At 47.6% G+C, this 20735-nt stretch overlaps 1 protein-coding gene and 1 pseudogene across 10 annotated transcripts in view; both read right to left on the bottom strand.

Annotated features, from left to right (window-relative positions):
- Nucleotides 1–11624: 11624 nt before the first annotated feature.
- LOC102071795 (uncharacterized) lies at nt 11625–14429 on the bottom strand (annotated as a pseudogene).
- Nucleotides 14430–17346: 2917 nt separating this feature from the next.
- Nucleotides 17347–20735, bottom strand: part of HDAC4 (histone deacetylase 4) — a 178880-nt gene continuing 175491 nt past the window's right edge. For all 10 annotated transcript variants that reach the window (XM_074548851.1, XM_074548853.1, XM_074548854.1 and 7 more), the window contains 3 exons: nt 19877–19961; nt 18660–18801; nt 17347–18226 (listed from right to left, as the gene is read on the bottom strand). In XM_074548851.1, coding sequence (XP_074404952.1) covers nt 18187–18226; nt 18660–18801; nt 19877–19961 — 267 coding nt within the window. In that variant the 3' untranslated portion in view covers nt 17347–18186. The remainder of the gene's footprint in view (nt 18227–18659; nt 18802–19876; nt 19962–20735) is intronic.

Raw genomic sequence — 20735 nt, 5'->3', positions numbered from 1 at the left:
CTTGCCAAGACTTTTTAGGAGGCTAAAACTCAAGGCCTCAACTCAGCAGAGTGCTTCCAGAGAGGATTTAGGTGCACACTTGTGTCTGAGCACATGTTACAGGCTGCTGGACGGAGAGGTTTGCCCAAATTGGTGCCAAAAATCATCTTCATTGACTCCTCGAATCTCTGATTCTGTCCTTGGCTTTATTCACCTGCAGGTGAAATTTGGTTTGCAGATGTGCAATCCCTGGATTGCAGGGAGCAGCTCTTTATCTGTATTTATATATATGCTTCATGGGGATTCGGGACGATGTGAAAAGCCTGGGGCAAGAGGAGGTGGGTGATGCTTTCCTGAAAGGATGATTTTAAAATCACAACAACTGCAGAAATTTCATGGAGTGTTTAGCAACAGCAAAATCGGGAAGAAATACTAAGAAGGCATCTCTGAAGGGCCTCTAAGTGAAAATTTTGATTTAAAAAGAAATTTTCCAATATAAACCGCTGTTCAAGTGAAATATTTAATTCAGGCTGGCTGAAATACCTCTTTACAAACAAAGTCTCTTCTTTCTCTCCTTTTTTTTTTTTTTTTCAGTTTTGGTTTGCTGGAAATGTCCATCATTTCAGTTTTCACCCCAAATTCTTATTTCCAGTTTTTGGAGCTTTGCTGCTAGAAAAGCCAAGGCTTGTGTATCCAAGTACACCCTGAGAACTGAAAACAGAGCTGGATAAATGAAGAGGGAACACAAAATTCCGACTCTCAGGTTTGTCTTTAAGACCTTGCCAGTCATCCAGGAGGAATCCAAGATACCACAGCTATCAAAAGACACGGGATCTGTGCTCTGCTCCCAGGAAAGACACATTGCATCATCACAAGGAAATATACCAGATGACAACCAGCCCCCTCCAAGCTTCCAGCATTCCTACCTGCGCTGCTAAATCCCAAAATCCAGCCTTTCCTGCAGTGTGCCTTTTATCTCAGCAGCACTGCCCTCAAAAGCAGATTCCAGAGGAAAGGCAGTGCTGGATTTCACGGGAATCAAACCTAAAGCGTTTAGCTCAGCAAGGCAAGGGTCAAACAAATTTATTTGGTGAACCTCCCCTGTCAGATCTGTCTCATTCCCTCTCTCCTGGAAGTGCTCAAGGCCAGGTTGGATGAGGATTGGAGCAACCTGGACCAGTGGAAGGTGTCCCTGCCCACCTGAGCTGAGCTTTAGGGTCCCTTCCATCCCAAAAAATTTGGGATTCATGGAGCTCCCATCAACAAAGCAACCAGAGCTCTTCCACCCACACTGCTCCTACAGAACAAGGTGGCCAACAGAGAGGGGAAAAATGCTCAAAATCACTTCTTTCTTTTTCGTTTTTTTTTTTTTTTTTTTTAAATCATTAAAACATTTGTTTAATCCTGAAAGCAATTAAAACCACAGAGGCTTTAATGGGGAGTTGAAGGCAGCAGTGGGGTGGGGTCACCGGGGTGGATTTTCCCCTACTGTCAAACGGTGAAACCATCCCTGTTATTTAACACGTCAAAAAGCCTGTGAACCAAAGAAAACAAAGCCCTAAACTTCCCGACGGCAGCGACACAATGATGGACACCAGGAAAAGGGCTGCAAGCACAAAACAAACAAACCTCCCCAAAAAGGGCTCCGCCGAACCGAAGGGGAAAAGAGGTTACGAGTAAATTGTGGGAAATGCTGCTGAGAGGGAAGGGATAAAAGAAACCAAGAATAAAAAAATAAAGAGGAGGAAAGGGCAGAGGGAGAAGGGGCTGGGACAGGGCCGTGCCAGTCAGGAGGGATTTGGCCGGATGAAATGTGGAAGATACTTTGATTAATTCTAGGAGCCCACCCCAAAGTCATCCTGCAGCTCCCAGAGCGCTCATTACGGAGGGGAGGCGGGCAGTGACTCATGCTGGAAACTTCCCAACTTCCAAAGGGGGGGAAAAAGAAAGAAAAAAAAAAAGGAGGAAAAAGAGGAATCTCAGTTCTCAAGCAAACACGAAGGTCCCTGGATCCTCGGGAAGGTTGGGGACAGCGTGGTGGCAGGGAGGTGGCCTTGGTAGGGATGGCTGGAGATGTCCCCAAGGAGGATGGGGGTGACAGCTGTGGGTGCCTCTCCAGGGCTCCTTGTGCCATCCCTGGGGCCAGGATCTGCCATCCCAGCAGAGATGCCCGTGGGAATGCACCCAAAAAGCTGCTGCCAGCTGGTGGGAGACTGGGGCAGGATCACTCTGTCTCCCTCCACCACCACCTGAACCAGCTCTGGGGTGCCTCAGATCAACGTTTGCTGGATCATGGAGGGGAAAACAAAGCCAGGAGGAGACACAAGCACAGAGGTGTTTGCTCAGCCAGGATCAGCTCCAGGAGGACCTCTTGGGATGACAGCCGACAGACTGAGGGGGTCCTTCTTTGACTGATGGTTATTATCCCATCTCAGCTCTGCTCTCATCCTCTCATTTTCAGCTCTCTGGGCAGCTGACAACAGCAGGAACTGAGGTCAGATTAACAACAACATCTTCCTTCTCCAGGCTCCTGGCCCCACGTTGGGGTTGGCTCAGCCCAGGAACCAAACCAACCCTGAGGATGTCACGGGCTGGGGACAGAGCTGAGGACAGCAGGGCTCATGCCCTGGAGCTAATTGTAGCTACATTTTTCTTGTTTCTCTCTTTAAGGAGAGAAGAGAATTAGTTTTTTTTTATTTTTTTAAAATTTATTTATATTTTTTAAATTTATTTTTTAAAGAAAGGAAGGTGCAGGGTGTGACCCCCATCTCCAGCACCCTGTCTCAGCCTGGGCTGTGTCACACAGGCTCGCATCTCTCTGGCCCTGAGCAGGAACCCCTCAGTGCCCTTCAGATGGCATCAGTGGTGAATAAAAAGCCACTTCCCTGCACACCCAGCTCCCCTCAGCCTCCCACGGGCTCCATAACCACTAGAGGGGAGTGGAAGGTAATGAGTTGAGGAGATGGTTGTGTCCTCCTGAGTTGGGAGTTTCCCTAGCTCTGGGTGCCCACCACGCCCAAAATTCACAGCATCCACCCACAAGAGGAGGTTTCCCCATCGCCCCAGGGCACCAGCAGGATGCTGGAGCAACCTGCAGCATGGAGGAGCCACGGAGTGGGATGTGGAAATTGCTGTCCTGATCCTTCAGGCAAGAGCACCACAGGCCCAGGAGAGGATGGGCCTTTCCCCAGGTTGAAGATTGCAATGCAAGTTGTTTTCCATTCCCATCAGTATGGCAGATTACCTTTCCAAGTGGGCAGTTTGCTTTATCTCTCTCTCTGAGTGACCACATTCACACCTCCCTGGGAGGGGACACTGCTGATAACAGACTATTGAATGTCCCTGCATGGCTGATAAGAACTAGAACATCCCATTGGGAGATGTGAGCCCAGAGGGAGGAGCCAAGCATTGCTACCCAGATATAATCCAGAGGTTTGTGAGACACCAGCACGGCTTTCTCCACGGGATTCCCCAGAGGAACAGCAGCTGCCTCTCCTTCCACTGCATCTTCAGAGGAAGAATCCATCCTTCTCTACAGATCCCCCTGCTCCAACAGAACCAGCCCTGACACTGCAGGAGGGCTGCAGCCACATTTCCAATGGGACTGCCACCAACAGCCTGACCCACAGGCTGTCAGGCTGGGTTCTGACTCTGGCAGTGTTGTTCTAGTGCACTGCATTGCTTATTTTATCCTTTTATTTTTTTTCCCTTTCCCTATTAAAGAACTGTTATTTCTGCTCCCATAATTTTGCCTGAGAGCCCCTTAATTTCAAATTTATAGCAATTGAGAGGGGTGGGGAGGGTTTACATTCTCCATTTCAGGGGAGGCTCCTGCCTTCCTCAGCAGACTCCTGTCTTTCCAAACCAAGACACCACAGCAGGAAAAGGAGCTGGGAGAAGCCATCTCCAGCTTTCCCAGTCCCTCAGCTCACCTTTTCCCAGTGATATCCAATGGCACAGGCACCTCAGAGCTCACTGGGGTCAATCCTGGCTTCCTCAGGGCCTCCATGGTCCCTCATCAGAGGGGACACAAAGCCACAGGGTCACCCAAGGGCTCCTCTGACCATGGGCTTCACCAAGCCAGGTTTTGCCCAGTGTGCTCCTTGTCCTGTTGGCATCACAGAAATAAATCAATAAAAGGGTTCAAATGAACCCTCAATAAAAGGCTTGTGCTGATCAGAGCAAATTTCCATCTCCATTTTCAACATAGAAAAGGATGAATTTATTTTTTTCCCCCTTCAGTTTGGAAGCCCTTGAGGTGCTTTCTATTTCTGCTCTCCAAATAATTCAGTGTGTGCCTCAGTGTGTCCAAGCCAGCCCAAGCACGAGTCACCAGGAAAATGCTGGGGATGGTGGAGATGTGCATTTTGTGCAGGGAATGTAGTGCCAGGCATCCTGGGACACCAGGAATTTTTCTGGTTTTGCCATTGGGGAAACCTACATTTTACATTTTACATTTTTTTACATTTCTACATTTTACTGCCCTCACTTCCCAGCCCACAGCGAGGCCATTATTAAAGAACTACAATATTAAGGTATAAACCAAATTTAACAGTTCCCCTTGCAGAAATGTGGTGGGCAGGCAGAGTTATCCCATTTATTTGAAATTTTTGTGGAAATGGGAAATGTGGGGGCTTCTCCCAGGAATATATTTTTTGTCCATTAGGGATCAGGTCAATATTTTGCTTGTGTCCACCCCTCCCAACCCTTCCCATGCAACAGGGAAAGGAAAAAAAAAACCCTCCAAACCTCTGAGCACCATAAAGATTTTATGATAAACAAACCCCTGGGAGCTTTCTGGGAGCCGTGGTGATTAACATTCCTTAATGAGGAAGGAGGGGGTGCTCAGGGCTGGGGGAGGGCAGCCCCAGCACCCACCTTCCCTCCCCACCTAATCCCCCAGTTGCCATCTGGCAGATTTACTGGCCCCACTAACGTGGCTACATCCCACTGATATAATGAGGAATTGCAACCTGGGCTGTATTTCCTCATGAATTTCACTTCCCCTGCCAGAAAAGTTCAGGGCTGGGTCAGATTTTATATATATTTATGCACATAAAATATATATATGTATACATAAATATATATATATTTCTTCTTTCCAGGTGATTTCCACCTTTCCCCGTCCAAAGACTCATTCACCCTCATCTTTAACCACCCATCAGGGTTTGTTCTGTTGGTTGAGTTTGGGCTAAAGAAAACATTCCAAGGGCCAAACCCCACTTCCATCCCCTCCAGGGGTGGGATGCTGCCTGGTGCTGCTCTCTGGGGGTGCCGCAGCAGCACTGAGCCTGTCCTCACCCCACTTCCAGCCAGGAAATGCTGATTTAATCAAGCTTTGGTATGGAAAGGGGAGCTGGGACTTCAAACAGCCCCATCCCTCCTCCCACACCTCCACAGGGTCATGATCAGACAGGGACATGCCCCAGCATCTCAAATCCCTGCTGAGCTCCTCCAGCCTTGCTGCACCCACCCCAAATCCCCAAATCCTCCTTCCCTGGCCGTGGCCAAGCTGCCCTGTGTCACAGACATCTTTTCGTGAAAAATCCTTCCCTTAGGATTTTTTCCTCCTGAGAGGCCTCAGGAACAAATGTAAACATTGATTATCTGCTGCTGTGGAATGCAACAGGTGCATCTGTGATTGGTCTCATGTGGATGTTTGGAATTAATGGCCAATCACAGCCCAGCTGGCTCAGACTCTCTGTCTGAGCCACAAACCTTTGTTATCATTCTTTCTGATTCTCTTCTTAGCCGGCCTTCTGATGAAACCTTTTATTCTATTATTTTAGTATAGTTTTAATGTAATATATATCATAAAATAATAAATCAAGCCTTCTGAAACATGGAGTCAGATCCTCATCTCTTCCCTCATCCAAGAACCCCTGTGAACGCCGTCACAGCCCTGCTCCAGCCAGAGCTCACCAAGCCCCTTCTCTGAGGACAACAAAGCCTCAAACGTGTTTCCAGGTGAATTTTGTAAGGATTAAAATGTTTCCAGGTGAATTTTGTAGGGAGTAAAATGTTTCCAGGTGAATTTTGTGATCAATAAAAGCTCCTGGCGTGGCTGCTCTTGCAGGGCTCTTTGCTCTTGTTTAGCAGGAGTCCAGGGGGTGCTGGTATTGCCTCTGCTGCCCTGGAGGCTTTGGGATGCCAATTCCAGGCACAGATTGCTGAGGAACAGCCCATCCCCACTGTTTTGGGGTGTCCTTTCCATGGGTCACCCCATTGCATAGCTGAGAATTCCCATTGTGCATGGGATGCAGCCAGGATCCAGGAGGAGGAGAAGCCCATGCACACCCTGGGGGTGTCCCATGCAGCTCCTGGGAACAGAGCCCATGGAAAACTTGGGTATAATTAATAAATAATAGATTTTGGGTATAACTAATAAATAATACATTTTGGGTTTCCCCTCCCCTGCTGGGAATGAACCATCCCTGCCTGCTGGAGGGAGGCTCCCCTCACCCTGGGGATTTTAACCTTTCCATCAGGAGGGGAAGGGAAGGGATTTGTCAGACTCAAGGCACTCCAGCCCCTCTGTGAGATAAATTTTCTTTAAACTCTCAGAATCCCAGAATGGTTTGGGTTGGGAGGGACCTTAAAACTCATCTCATTCCAGCCCTGCCATGGCCAGGGACACCTTCCACTATCCCAGGCTGCTCCAAGCCTCATCCTGGCCTGGGACACTTCCAGGGATGGGGAAAATAATCCTGCCAGAGCCTTGGCCTTCCCAAACCCCACCCCTGAGGCAGCCACACACCTTCTCACCAGAGGCTGCCTCTCTGAGCTGCCTTTTTCCCACAATTTCAGAGTTTTACGGCCAGCATTCCTCATTTTCCTTGCCATTAATCTCCACAGGCCCTGGCTCCGAGCAGGCAGGAAGCCAAAGGCTGCCAGACAGGTTGCAAGCGAAATCCAAGTTGTCTGGAAAAGAAGAAAATCCAGCTAAAAGTTGGGAAAGCCCTTGAGCCTCACATTGGCCCAGCAGGACAAGGGTGATGCTGCTCAGGTGGGTTTGGTGGCAGCCAGGGCGTCCCTTCCCATCCCACTGCACTTTTCCAGCCACCAGTGTTCCTTTGAGCTCATGGATCTAGCTGTGCCCAAGGGGGGGAAAAACCCAACACCCGACCCAAAGCAAAACTGGGGGATTATTTTTAAGTTTATTTAGAGAGATGTTGCTCTGGGAGCTGCTCCTGAGCAGTCAGCCAATGCATTTTTCAGAGCTGTTTTTGCTGTGAGTTCTCGTTTCCACATCTTGGAAGTTGCTCTGCTGTGAATCCTCAACTCCCCAAAGTCCCAGAGCTGAGGATGACACAGGCAAAACCTCTTTCAGGCAGAGCAAGGGAGGAGAAGAAATCTGTCCTACAGCAGGACAAGGGGGATGTGGCACCTGGGGACAGGGCTCAGTGGGACTGGCAGTGCTGGGGGATGGTTGGGTACTCTGAGAGGGCTTTTCCAACCACAGTGATTCCATGACAAACCCAAGGCACCGTGATTTCTGACTGAGGGGAGGTTGGGACCTGCCAGGTTTGATGGTTCTGTGTCACTTCCCTGCCTCCAGACAGAATTCCAGCGTGGCTCTGCACCAGGATGCTGAGCAGCCCAGCATCCTGGCAGGTGCCAGCATCCAGCAGCACGGGCAGGTGAGCCAGGATCCTTGGGAAGGAGAACCTGATCCAGCTGCCTCCCAGAGAGGATTCCAGCCCTGGTGGGATCTGCAGACACATCCCTGCTGTCTTGGTTTGGAAAGCCAGGAGTCTGCTAAAGAAGGCAGGAGCTTCCCCTGAAATGGAGAATGTAAACCCTCCCCACTCCTCCCAATTGATATAAATTTTAAATTAAGGGGCTCTCAGGCAAAAATATGGGAGCAGGAAATAACAGTTCTTTAATAGGGAAGAAGAAAAATAAAAGGATAAAATAAACAATGCAGTACATTAGAACAACACTGCCAGAGTCAGAACCCAGCCTGACACCCTGTGGGTCAGGGTGTTGGTGGCAGTCCCATTGGAAATGTGGCTGCAGCCCTCCTGCAGTGTCAGGGCTGGTTCTGTTGGAGCAGGGGGATCTGTAGAGAAGGATGGATTCTTCCTCTGAAGATGCAGTGGAAGGAGAGGCAACTGCTGTTCCTCTGGGGAATCCCGTGGAGAAAGCCGTGCTGGTGTCTCACAAACCTCTGGATTATATCTGGGTAGCAATGCTTGGCTCCTCCCTCTGAGCTCACATCTCCCAATGGGATGTTCTAGTTCTTATCAGCCATGCAGTGACATTCAATAGTCTGTTATCAGCAATGTCCCCTCCCAGGGAGGTGTGAATGTGGTCGCTCAAAGAGAGATAAAGCAAACTGCCCCCTTGGCAAAGGTAATCTGCCATACAGATGGGAATGGAAAACAACTTGCATGGAAATCTTCAACACCTGCCTAGATTCCTCTTCCCTGCATCTCCCTCCAAGGCTCTCCAAGCAGGGCTGGGAGCAGCCCTGGACCTCACCCCCCAGCCCTGCCTCTCTCTGCTCACAATGGGAATGGAGAGGAATTGTTTTGGAATAACAGTGCTAATCAAATTTCCCATGGCAGATAAGGGGGAGAGAGGTCAGATATGAGAAAGCTTTGGATGACAGAGGAATTATCCTGCAGCCCCTGTGGGATAACTCACTCCCAGTTATCCCACTTGCAGCTCTCACAGGGTCTGGCACGGCCCAGGGCCCAGCAGATGATCCTGGCCAGGGCACTTTGTTATCCCAGCATGGAGCTGCTCCAGCAGCCCCAGGCTGAGCATTCCCTGTGCCCTGAAAGGAGGGGAAGCATCCCAGAGAGTCAGGGGCCATCATCCACCAGCCCAGGGGAGCTGGGCAGCCCTGCCCAGCTTCCAGCCAGAGCTGTGGGAAGCTGTGCTGTGCTTTGGGTGTGCAGCTGTTCCAGAGTTTCCTCTTCTTATTCTCCTTCTTCTCCTTCTTCTCCTTCTTCTCCTTCTTCTCCTTCTTCTTCTTCTTCTTCTTCTCCTTCTTCTTCTTCTTCTTCCTCTCCTTCTTCTTCTCCTTCTTCCTCTCCTTCTTCTTCGTCTCCTACTCCTTCTTCTCCTTCTTCTTCTTCTTCTTCTTCTTCTTCTTCTCCTTCTTCTTCTTCTTCTCCTTCTCCTTCTCCTTCTCCTTCTCCTTCTCCTTCTCCTTCTCCTTCTCCCCACCTGCATCCCCCGGGGTGGATTGGGCACCTGGCTGCAGACATTCCCTAAAAACAGCTAGGAGGCGGGGGGTGCAGCTCCTGCTCCCTTGGCTGGCCCAGTGCTCCTCTCTCCCATTCACATCCTCTGATAAAATCCTTTCGCCCAGGATTTTCCTCCTGGGAAGCTGAGGAGCCTCAGGGAAAAGGAAAACAATTCTTATCTCATTTGCTTCTCCTGTGCTGTGCTCATGTGGAATGTGTTTGGAGATTGTTCACCCACAGGTGATTGTTCCATTGGATTCTGCGGTGAGTGGTTTTGGCTCTTTGGCCAATCAGGGTCGAGACTCTGGAAAGAGTCAGGAGTTTTCATTATTATCTTTTAGCATTCTGTAAGTAGCCTTGCTGTATTCTTTAGTATAGTATAGTATTCTTTAATATAATATAGTATTATAAAATAATAAATTAGAGTTCTGAGAACATGGAGTCAGATGCATCATTCCTGCCTGCCACGAGGGTCCCCACAAATGCAATACTCCCCAGCCTTGGCAGGGTTTGGGATGGACTCTGGATGGGCTCAGGATGGGTTCGGGATGGGCTCAGGATGCTCCCAGAGTTTTTCCCCATCTCCGCTCCAGGCTCCCTCCCTTGCACAGAGCTCTCTCCCCCTTTCCCAGAGCCCAAAGGATTTCATCCCTTTTGGTCCCGGTTTTCCTCCTGCTGGAGCCCAGCACGGGAGGGTTTGGGAGCAGCCCCTGCCCGGGCTGGGGACCCTCAGCAGTGCCGGGAGCTCCTCCAGGATAAACCAGCTCCAGGATAAACTGGATCCAGGATAAACTGGCTCCTGGACAAACCAACTCCAGGATAAATTGGCTCCTGGATAAATGTGCCCTGGGTTAAATAAGCTCCGGGATAAACCGGCTCTAGGATAAATGGGCTCCCAGATAAACCAGTTCCTCCTGGATAAACCAGCTCCTGGATAAATCAGCTCCAGGATAAACCAGCTTCAGGGTAAATCGGCTCTTTCTGGATAAATCAGCTCCACCTGGATAAACCAGCTCCAGATAAACTGGCTCCAGGATAAACCGACTCTGGGATAAACCTGCTTCAAGATAAACCGGCTCCAGAATAAACCACCTCCAGGATAAACTGGCTTCAGGATAAACCGGCTCCAGATAAATCAGCTCCTCCTGGATAAATCGACTCCACCTGGATAAACTGGCTCCTGGATAAACCAGCTTCAGGATAAACTGGCTCTTCCTGGATAAATCGGCTCCACCTGGATAAACCAGCTCCAGATAAACTAGCTCCAGGATAAACGTGCTTCAGGATAAATCAGCTCCAGGATAAACTGTCTCCAGGATAAACCAGCTCCAGGATAAACTGGCTCCGAGATTAACAGACTCCAGGATAAACCGGCTCCAGGAATTCCCGGCGCTCCCCAGTGGCTGAACCCAGCCGGCTCAGAGGTGGCTGCTAATCCCACGCTGGCTGCATTATCCATGGGGATTGGGGGGGATTGTAGGAATTGCCCTCTGCTGGTGGGGAAGGAGGGATTTTTAGTTTTTATTATTTTTTTCCCCCCTTTCAAACTCAAACGTGTAATTGAAGAGTGAAATTCTGAAAACTTGCTCAAGGACTCTTTAATCACCTTTAAAGCCCAGGAATTGCTCCCCATTCCCTTCCTGGTATAATGGGAAGCAGGTTTCTTGTTCCTGCAGGCACTCTGAAGTTGGTGACCATTGGATAATTGTGCCTTGGTACAGCACAAATGCACAATTCTGACTGCACCCTCATCCTTCCAAACACAGTAAATCCCCCCCCTTTTTTTTTTCCTTTAATTGCAGTGAATTTGCAGTCCCTGGCCATGGCAGGGGGCTGTTACAAGATGGTCTTTCAAGTCCCTTTTTGTGATTTTGTGAATCTAAACCTTCCCACCGTGGGGCAAGGGAATGAATTAATAAAGAAATAGATGGAAAAGACTCAAAAGGGCCTGTAATAAATCAGATAAAGGGCACCTGTCTGTGCCTAGTGCACACTGATGCTCTGGCTGTGTGATCCAATCCACACAGGAAATGTTTTCCCTCACTTCTTCTGTGCAGCAGTGAGATTTTGGGGTGGTTTTGTTTCAACCCCAAACGTTTCCTTCTGCTACTGAACCATTTAATTTGCTGTAAACGTGGGCAGAGGTTTGCTTTTCCCTCGTGGCCATCCAGGAGACACCTGGCCCCTCTCTGTGTCCCCCAGGCAGGAGCCCTGTCCCTCTCTGAGGTTGGGATTTGCTCCATTCCCGCTGAAGCCTTCCATGAGCACCGCTGTGGGATGGGAGTGACGGCGTTCACAGGGGGATGAGGGATGAGGGAAGGATGAGGGAAGAGACAAGGATCTGACTCCATGTTTCAGAAGGCTTGATTTATTATTTTATGGTATATATTACATTAAAACTATACTAAAAGAATAGAAGAAAAGGCTTCATCAGAAGGCCAGCTAAGAATAGAATATCAAAGAGTGATAACAAAGGCTTCTGTCTCAGAGAGTCCGAGACAGCTGGGCTGTGATTGGCCATTAATTAGAAACAACTCTATGAGACCAATCACAGATGCACCTGTTGCATTCCACAGCAGCAGATAATCATTGTTTACATTTTGTTCCTGAGGCCTCTGAGCTTCTCAGGAGGAAAAATCCTGGGGAAAAGATTTTCCATAAAAGACGTCTGTGACAGATGGGAGCACATTCCCCCCATCCTCAGCAGGAGCTGGCTTTGCCAGCTCACAGCCCTGGGTGAGCTTCAGAGAATTCCCTAAGAGATCAACCCAGCCCTAGGAGAAAGTTTCTGCTCCAGAAATTAAGATGATCCAAATCCCATCATAAATCCAGGACGTTTTGCTGGCACAGAATGAGCTCCTGCCCCCGGTGTGCTCAGGTTGTACATTTAATATTGGAGCATTTTCCTCCCCCTGCAGTGCTCCCACTGCCACGGGCAGGCATCTAAAACACAAAGCCTTGAAAAAACATCAGTAAAACAAGTGAAATTTATAAAATTAAACTCAGTGGGGGCCCTGGGCAGGGTGTGCCAGTACCAGACAGTGGACGATGTCCCAGGAATGGCAGGGGTGGGATGAGAGGGGACCTCCTGGATCCTTCCAACCCAAACCACTCCATGATTCCATGAACCAGGCAGAAGCAGCAGGGGATGTTTCACTGCCGAGGGAATCGGGAGCATCCCAAGTTTTCCCTGTGAGGTCTCAACCTGCTGCTGCTCCAGGGCGCCACTGCAAGGAGCCCAGAACGGAAGCGTGGCCTCATCCCCCGTGAGCACAGCGCGATTCCAGGTGATGCACACGGAGCAGATGGATTTTGGATGCTTCAGAGGGCTCAGAAAGCAGCAGGAAGCCAATCAGAGGGAACACACATATGGAAAAGGCTGAGAAAGGTGTAAAGCTGGAGCTGCTTCACCTGGAAACCCAATTGGTTTTTTGCAGCACTTGTCAACGCGCACCTGGGAGCCACAAGGAAACTGGGAAGCTCCAGGAGCTGTTCCATGAACACCCCAACGCAGACATGGGTATATTTTGCCCAAAAAAACCTCTCTGGCACCAAGAGCCCCTTCCATGACACATCAAGAACCCAGCAGATGAAACCATCCCATCCCAGCAAAGGAAGGAAAGAAGATGAGCAGCAGAAACCCGGGTGGTACTATAATTAACTTTTTTCTTTTATTTACACCACAAGAATAACAAGTTGTCATAATGTGGTACAAAATACTGGACTCCTAATAAAGTTGAAATTGAAGTCGGTACTGTCAGAGAAAGACACCATTGGCCAGTAAAAAAAAAAAAGAGAAAAAAAGAAAAAAACCCAACCAAACAAAAAAAAAAACCCCAAACAAAATAAAGAGAAAAGAGAAAAATAAAATAAAAACAAAGAAAGAAAAAAAAATGAGAATGAGAAAAAATATTCCAACTCCACCGATTTAAAAGAAAGGACCGTCAGAAAGTCGAGCACAAAGAATGCTACCATCACTGAAAGGAGGGTCCAATACAGGAAGAGTGAAATTGTGTCTAAATTACAGCGTAAACCGGTAGCTGCTACCAATGGTGACGTCATACTGAGCATGTATAGGTATAAAGTAGAATATAATATAGTTACAACTTTTTGATACTACATATCTGTAATAAGCTCTCGGGTGAATAATGTTTCAACCCCTTCCCCCCCCTCCCCGCCCCCACTTTTATATATATATTATATATATAAGTTTGTCATCCTCATAAATTGGAAAATAGCGCCTCCACTATGGAGCACAGAAAAAGTGTTAATTTATTTTCTTTCAATAGGATACTTTTTTTTTTCTTTTTCATCATCATCAATATCAAAGACAAAGTGAAGATGAGCTGAGAACGAGCCCAACTTCATGACAATGAAGAAACACGTTTTGCCTTTTGCTGTAAAGTCTCGTTTTTAAACCACAGTGTTGCACAGTACACGACTGCTTAAAGTGAAACCGAGCAAAAATACATCATGTAAAAGTAATTTCTTAAAAAAGTTAACGCAGCTGTGCTGAAGAGTTAACTCTTTAAAGTCCTCCTCATCCGTCCGTCCGTCCGTCCGTCCGTCCGGCTCCTCGGAATGAACGACTCTGTGTGTGTTGACACAAGGGTTGCATCCAACCTCCCCACCCAGCCGAGAAATCAAAGCAAAAACACCAACCCAAAGGAAAATAATAATAATAACAACAATAATAATAATAATGACACAGGCAGTTTACTTGGTGTGTTCGGCGTAGTTTCCCTAAAAACACTGTTTCCACATAAATACAATAAACTCTATTATTGGTAAGTCACAAGTGCTAGATAAACGTCTTAGTTTTTTTTTCTTTTCTTCTTAAAATGAGAAATGTTTTAAGTAGTCCTTTTTGTTTTTTTTTTTATTTATTTACTCTTTTTAACAATAAAAAGCACAATTTCTTCTTATTAAGTTCAGTAAGACTCCAAAAGAAAAAAAAAAATTCCCACTCTCCTTCCTTGGTGTGTAGCTGTGTGGGTGAGTGAGTGTGTGTGACAACAACATCCCAACCTTTAGTCTCCACAAATGCCACGAGAGCAAAAAAAAAAAAACAAAAAAACAAAAAAACAAATATAAAACCAAACCAAAACAAAAACCAACCCAAAGAAACCCCAAACCACCTCTTTTTTTTTTTGTTGTTTTTGTTTTCTTTTTCTCATTATCGTTTTCAAAGCTGCCAAGTTTGGCGTGCAAAATCTGTATACAATATAAAGACATGCCAACCTTACAGACCATGCAACCTCAAGGTGTAGGAAACTTAAAAAAATATATTCATATATATTTATATATATATTTATATATATCAATGCCCGTAAAAGAACATGGGCCCAAAAAAGTTTACAAAAGGAAGAATGGAATGAGTACATGACCGTGACTAATAAAAAAAAGGAATGTTTTGTATCGAAAGTAAAAAAAAAAACCAACAAAAAACCAAACAAACAAAAAAAATAAAACAACCAAAAAACCCCCAATGGTTACTTGTGTACTGCAAACTGGGCCTCACTTCACTGTAAAGAGGATTGAAAGATGTTCCTTTTCTTCCCAAGCAGGTACAAAGGATGCCCAGGGCAGCACGGGCTGGGATGTGGGAGCATCCCAAGCTGGCACGGCCGCCCCGTGGCAAAGTCATCTGAAATGAAGGAGCTTAATGGCTCAAAAAGGCGAAAAATCCCCCTGGAGAGCCTCAAAACGAGGGCTCCCTCCCTCCTCTCCATGCCTGCGCTGGGCCCGGAGAGCGTCCCCGGGGAAGAGCATCCCCAGGGAAGGTCACAGCGTTCCCAGGGAAAAGGGGGATGCTGCAAACAAACCCACAACGCCGGGAGCTTGGAGGAGACGAGCTCTGTCCTCTCGGGAAAAATCTTCCCGTCCCGGCAAAAAGCTGAGGGAAAGGATGGAAAGGAAGGAAGGGAGGAAGGAAGGAAGGAAGGTGGCATCCCAACAAGCTCCTTGGGATTTTCCAAAGGAACCGGCTCAGCACAGTCAGCCGGCAGCTCCCGGGAGAGCAAAAAGGAAGGAAAAAGCTTTGCCGCGAGCGGGAGCAGAAATGTCAAAAACCTTCCGGGGAAGAGCTGACGAGACAAAGGGAGGTGTAAACACAGGCACTGCCCCGGGCACGGGGAGCAAACCCCACGTCAGTCACCAGCGGGATGGATTTGAGATCACAGCAGCAGCGTGGTCAGATGGAAGAAAACCCCAAACCACAACATCCCCAGGAACGCGGTGCTCTCACACGGGGGAATTTTGGGATTTGCCGAGGACAGGCCTTGCCACTGGGGCTTTTTGGGGTTCTAGGACGTACTTGGGTTTGCACAACTCAAATACTGTAGTGTCTTGGTTCTGAAACTGCACTAGAAATCGAGGAAGGAAACAAAAGCCTCCAGCGTGGGGTCACGCTCCCGATTCCTCCCGCCAGCGAGTCCTGAACGGAACGAACGCGGCTGCTTCAGGAACTGGAAAGAAGAGAAGTCACTGGAAGCAACCCCACCAGTCAGTCACCATGGGAGCAAAGGATAAAAGAAGGAAGGGTGGTTAAGGAGAGGTGCTGGGGAGAGGGATGTGCTGTCCTGCACTGCGGGAGGAAGGCGCACGGGGAGCTCCACGGCAGCGCTCGCGGCCTCTCCCACCCGGCACTCCCGGGAGGATTCCCTCCTCGGGGTGGGGGGCAAACAAAAAAAGGCCTCCAAAACCTCTCCCAGCATCAGGAAGAAGAAGAAGAAGAACAAGAGAGGAGAAAAAGAGGGAGAGAGGAGGTGGGGAGTTTGCGGGCATGTCCGGCGGAGAGAAAAGGCCGGCGGTCCCGGAGTATCCAAGGAGCCTTCCCGAGGGCAGGCAGCGCCAGGAGCCGCGGGCAGGACAAAGGCATTGCCCACTGAACACTACCAGGCAAGAAAATTCCTTATTTTCTCTACAGAGCTACTACAAGAGAGCTGAGGAAATATACAGTTGGCGGAATCGGTACAACAAAGGAGCCCCTCGCCGTCCCTCATCCTCCTCCTCCTCGGTAAAATGCGCCCTTTCCCAGAAAAAAACAAACTCTGCTGGTCTGCCCACAGTTCCTTACACCTGCAGAAAGCTGCTCACTGTACAAAAGAGTTGAGGAAAAGGAGAGAAAACAATACAGAAAATTAAAAAAAGAAAAAAAAAATTTAAAAAAAGGAAAGAAAAAAAAAGGAAAATCCATGCATTATAAGCAAGAAAAGAGGGAGGAAGAAAGGTTTAGATGCTATTGCCGTTCAGAAAGGAAACCTGCCAAATGGAAAAGAAATGTCAGAGTCACACAAACAAGGCTTCCGGAGGGTTTCGGGAAATATCCATATAAAAATTAACAGCAAATTCAGCGTCTTTGCTATAAAAAACTCTTTTTTTTTTCTCGTGTTTGTTAGAAAAGGATCACAACTAAAAACCTTAAATTAAAATACAAATGTTTAGGGTAGTTGCCCAGTGGCTAAAGTGTTGGCTTTCTGAAAAACTTCCCAACCTGTCACCTGACAAGTCCTCGAGTTTCAACCTAGATCCTTCTCCAAAAGCACCTTTGACGTTCCAATTCCCAAATCTGTCCCTAGGGAGCTTCCAATGGCTACTGTTAGAGTATGCATTTATTACATATATTTTCTTTCCTTTTTTCTATAAATGCATCATAAATATTTTTCTCAATAATTCATAGGAATCCGGTTTCTAAGCTTGGAATACATTTGGAATATACATTATACACATATATATATTTATACCTAACAATTTAAGCAATATCTCATGCTAGTTGCTTTTAATAAAAAGCATTCCAGTCTTAAAACCTGCATTTGTGTCTAATACATGCTTCAACAACCAAATTGGTAAGTTCAATTACTAGATAATGTAGAAGAGAGAGAAAACATTTGAAAATTGGTTGTTAAAAATGGTTGAATTTCAAAGACCCAACAGTATTTGCCACTTTTTTGGCAACTACCTTAATTTTTTTTTTTTCTTTTTTCCTTTTCTCTGAAACAGCAATGAAAGAAAACAAAACAAATCCAAACTTGTCGACAGTTTTTGGAGACGCTCTGTTCAGCTGATGCCTGCTTCCCACCATCATGCCAGCACAAGCCAAAAAGTCTTCCTTCCTGATGGCAGTCCTTGGCTTTCCCAACCAGAGGAAAAATATTCAGGAACTGCTGTGTTCTTTTTTTTTTTTCTTTTTTTTTTTTTTTTTTGGTTTTTTGTTTGTTTTCGTGTGTGTTTTGTTTTTTTAATTAATTTTTACTTAAGGCATTGTTCCTCAAACTTCAGAAAATCCAGCTGCACCGAATCCATCAATTAAAAAAAAAGGCACAAACTCATCTTCAGATGGCTTTGGAGACAATAAAGCCGACTCCATCTGGGCTACCATTCCCCCCCCTTCTGCTTCCCTTTCCTTTAGGTGTCAGGTGAGTCCTCGTTCCCTGTCCCTCCCCGTTAAAAATCCACCATCATCTCCCAACGTTCCAGTTCTGACAAGAGCTGTCGTGACGCACAGGCAGGCAAGAGCCATTTCCAAATATCCAAGAAATGAAAGTACACGATGGGTTGAGTGGTTCAAGCGGAGATTGCTCAGTTGTGGGTAATCAACTTTGTAAGCACCAGTTTTACGTTAAGGTTTGTTTGATTTGTGTTGTTGAATCTTTGATTTCTTTATTATTCTCGCGTTTCGTTTTTGTGGTTTTTTTTTTGTTTGGCAACTCTGCCAAAGACTTCCCGGGCATCGTTCCTCTTTCTGCTCGCGGTGAGGACCAGAGGAACGCGAGTGCCCAACGTGTCAGTCCTTTGCTGCTCTTCACCAGCGTGGCTTTTTCAGCAAAAAGAGGCTCAAAGATGCGGAGAGATTTGTTTTTTTGTGTCGCTTGCTTTGCTTTACACCTGGCTGTCCTTCCGTGTTCGGGAAATAACCGTGACAGGACGCAGGAGTAACAAGAGAAAGCTTCTTGGCAGAGCTTCAAGACGAAGACGAACAGACAGGAGAACTCCAGCTCCAAGGTGGCTGCTACAGGGGAGGCTCCTCTTCCATGGGTTCGTCCTCAGGTCTGAGGGATTGCACAGCCAGCCAGGGTGGGACAGGGAAGGGAGAGAGAAAAGAAGGTTTGGCATGACATAGCTGGATAATTTGTGGTGCCAAATCTCACTCCTTATGTTCCCAGCACCTTCCCACCCAGCCAGCTGGGATCACCTGAATTAAACTTGCCACCAAGAAGGGGTTTTGGACAATCTCACTTGGGCAACATTAAGATTTTCCCCAGCAAAATAAATTCATTTGTGTGGTCCAAAGCCACGCTCGGAGCAGAAGGCTCAGGCGCAGGGTGCGCGCACAGAGCTCATGGCTCTGCTGCTCTCCTGCAGCCTGGAAGGTTTTCTGGGAACCCACGGAGGACAGGGGACGTGGGGAACACATCAGCAGTGGCTGAAAGGAGAGGATTAACCTGCAAGGCTGCTCTGGAAATGTGATGGGAAACCACTGACCTCTTCTCCGCCGGCTTCACACCCACCGACAGCGATGCCATGGCCGTCACCGTCTCCGCCTCCTCGTTCTCACACTTCTGGGCCTCCACCAGGGAATATCCCACCGTGGAGGCGAAACGCTGCAGGGAATGCCAGTACTTGCCTGGGGGAGAGGTGACAACAGGGCCATCAGGGCACCATTCCAGCTCCTGCTTTCCCAAACCCGGCTGCTGGCTCGGAACTGCTCAGGAACGCTCATCCGATCCATACTCTCACTCATCTAATCCATATTCTCACTTCAAGGGCCTTAGGTGCTCAAAAAATAGTTCCCTTTTCCACTTCAAATACCTCAGAAACTTCTAGACCCAAGGACAAATGTGCCTGGAGATGTCTCTCCACCAAAAAAATCCAGGAGAGGGAAGGATGCAGTCCAGGTCTGGATCCACCTGCTGACTGCCACGTACATTCAGTGGGCAAATCCCTGAAGACTAACGAAGTCCAAGATGTATTTAGAACCATTAAAGTTGGAAAAGACCTCCAGGACTACCAAGTCCAAGCTTCAACCTCCAAAGTATTTTTTATGTCAGCAGTTTGACACCCTTTTGCATGGAGAAGAGCACTGGGAAGGCTCCAGAGGAAAGGATTTCCAAGAATTTCTCCAGGCAAGGTTCACTGCAATGATTTTAAACTGCTTAGCTAAATAAACCTAAAATATCAACAGCTGCCAGCAAAACTCATAGAGTATCCTTGAAAGGGATCATCCCTTGGGAGAGATCATTGAATCCAACTCCTGGCCCTGCACAGGACATCCCAAGAATCCCAGCCTGTGCCTGAGAGCCTGCTTCACTTCCATGCCTATCTACTCCTAATTAATGGGTGCCACAACACCCAACAAGACTTGGGTTATTCAGAGATACTCAATTGCTTTCCAAGAAGTAAGAGCACCCTCTAATGGCAGGACAGTCTGTCCTTTACAGAGATTTTAGAGCTTTTAGTTTTTGTTGGGTTAACAGCCAGACTGGATCCTCCTGAAGGCCTTTTCCTACCTAACCTGTGCTCTGATTCTGTAATTCCCACTAAGGGCTAAAGCCCTGCTGGGCTTTGTCACTGCACAAGCCCAGCTCAGGGTGCAGTGACCACCAGAAAAGTGGGAAACGGGAGCATGGAGCTGGCAGGATGGTGGGGAAGCCCAAAGGGTATCCCCAGGGACCCGGCTGGGTCGGTGGGGCTGCACTCACTGTGGATCTCGATGACCTTCTCCATGGAATGCACGGCGTTAGCGTTTGCTCTCTGCTGGAAAACCTTCTCTGGAAGAGGGTCAAGCTGGAGAGAGAGAGAGAGGAACACCAGAGGAATGTTACCAATGAATCCCAGAATGGCTCTGGTGGGAAGGGACATTAAAGCCCATCCCACTCCATGCCTGCCATGGGCAGGGACACCTTCCACTAGTCATTCTGCAGTGGGAACATGCCTGTGCCAGCCCAGGGAAAGGCCTGACAAGCACTGCTGGACGAAAGTTTTAGGATTTATTTGATTTCCTTTAGAAAAGCTCAAGAAGAGGAGACACCTCTGCCCTTGCAGGTTCTCCTCTAATGAATGAATTCATGCCAAACCTCCAAGGTGGGCTGTCCAAAACAAGAGATGTCCACTGCTGTTAACTGTGCTGAAAGCAACCCAATCAGGGATGTTCCCCAGCAAAGAACAACCAGAGTTCAACATTTAAAAATATCCATGGCAAAGTTTAACTTCTCTCAAAGCCAAGAGAAGCTGCAGCCAAGACGGCTCTTATGAGCACATGGTAGCCATTCCATAGGTGCTTCACGGGATGCTGCATTCCAGATTCAGTAATTATGGATTGCACTTTTTATTAATTCCCCACTCTAAAAATAGTTCTGCTCCAAACTGGTTTCTGTAGGACATTAAATGAAGGTGAAAGCAATTCCTGGATAAGTCTTTGAGCAAGAGCTTTCCAAGGCCTCTTGGTTGACACTGAGACAAAGCATGTTACAGATTCCAGAGCTCACTCCTCCTCCTGAAATAACACTCATAAACAGCCTCAGCCTGCAGAAAAGGGAGCAAAAAACCTCTGGGCAAGAG

The sequence above is a fragment of the Zonotrichia albicollis genome, chromosome 10 (assembly GCF_047830755.1).
Source record: "Zonotrichia albicollis isolate bZonAlb1 chromosome 10, bZonAlb1.hap1, whole genome shotgun sequence".
NCBI lineage: Eukaryota > Metazoa > Chordata > Aves > Passeriformes > Passerellidae > Zonotrichia > Zonotrichia albicollis.
This window is presented reverse-complemented; position numbering and strand designations above follow the sequence as displayed.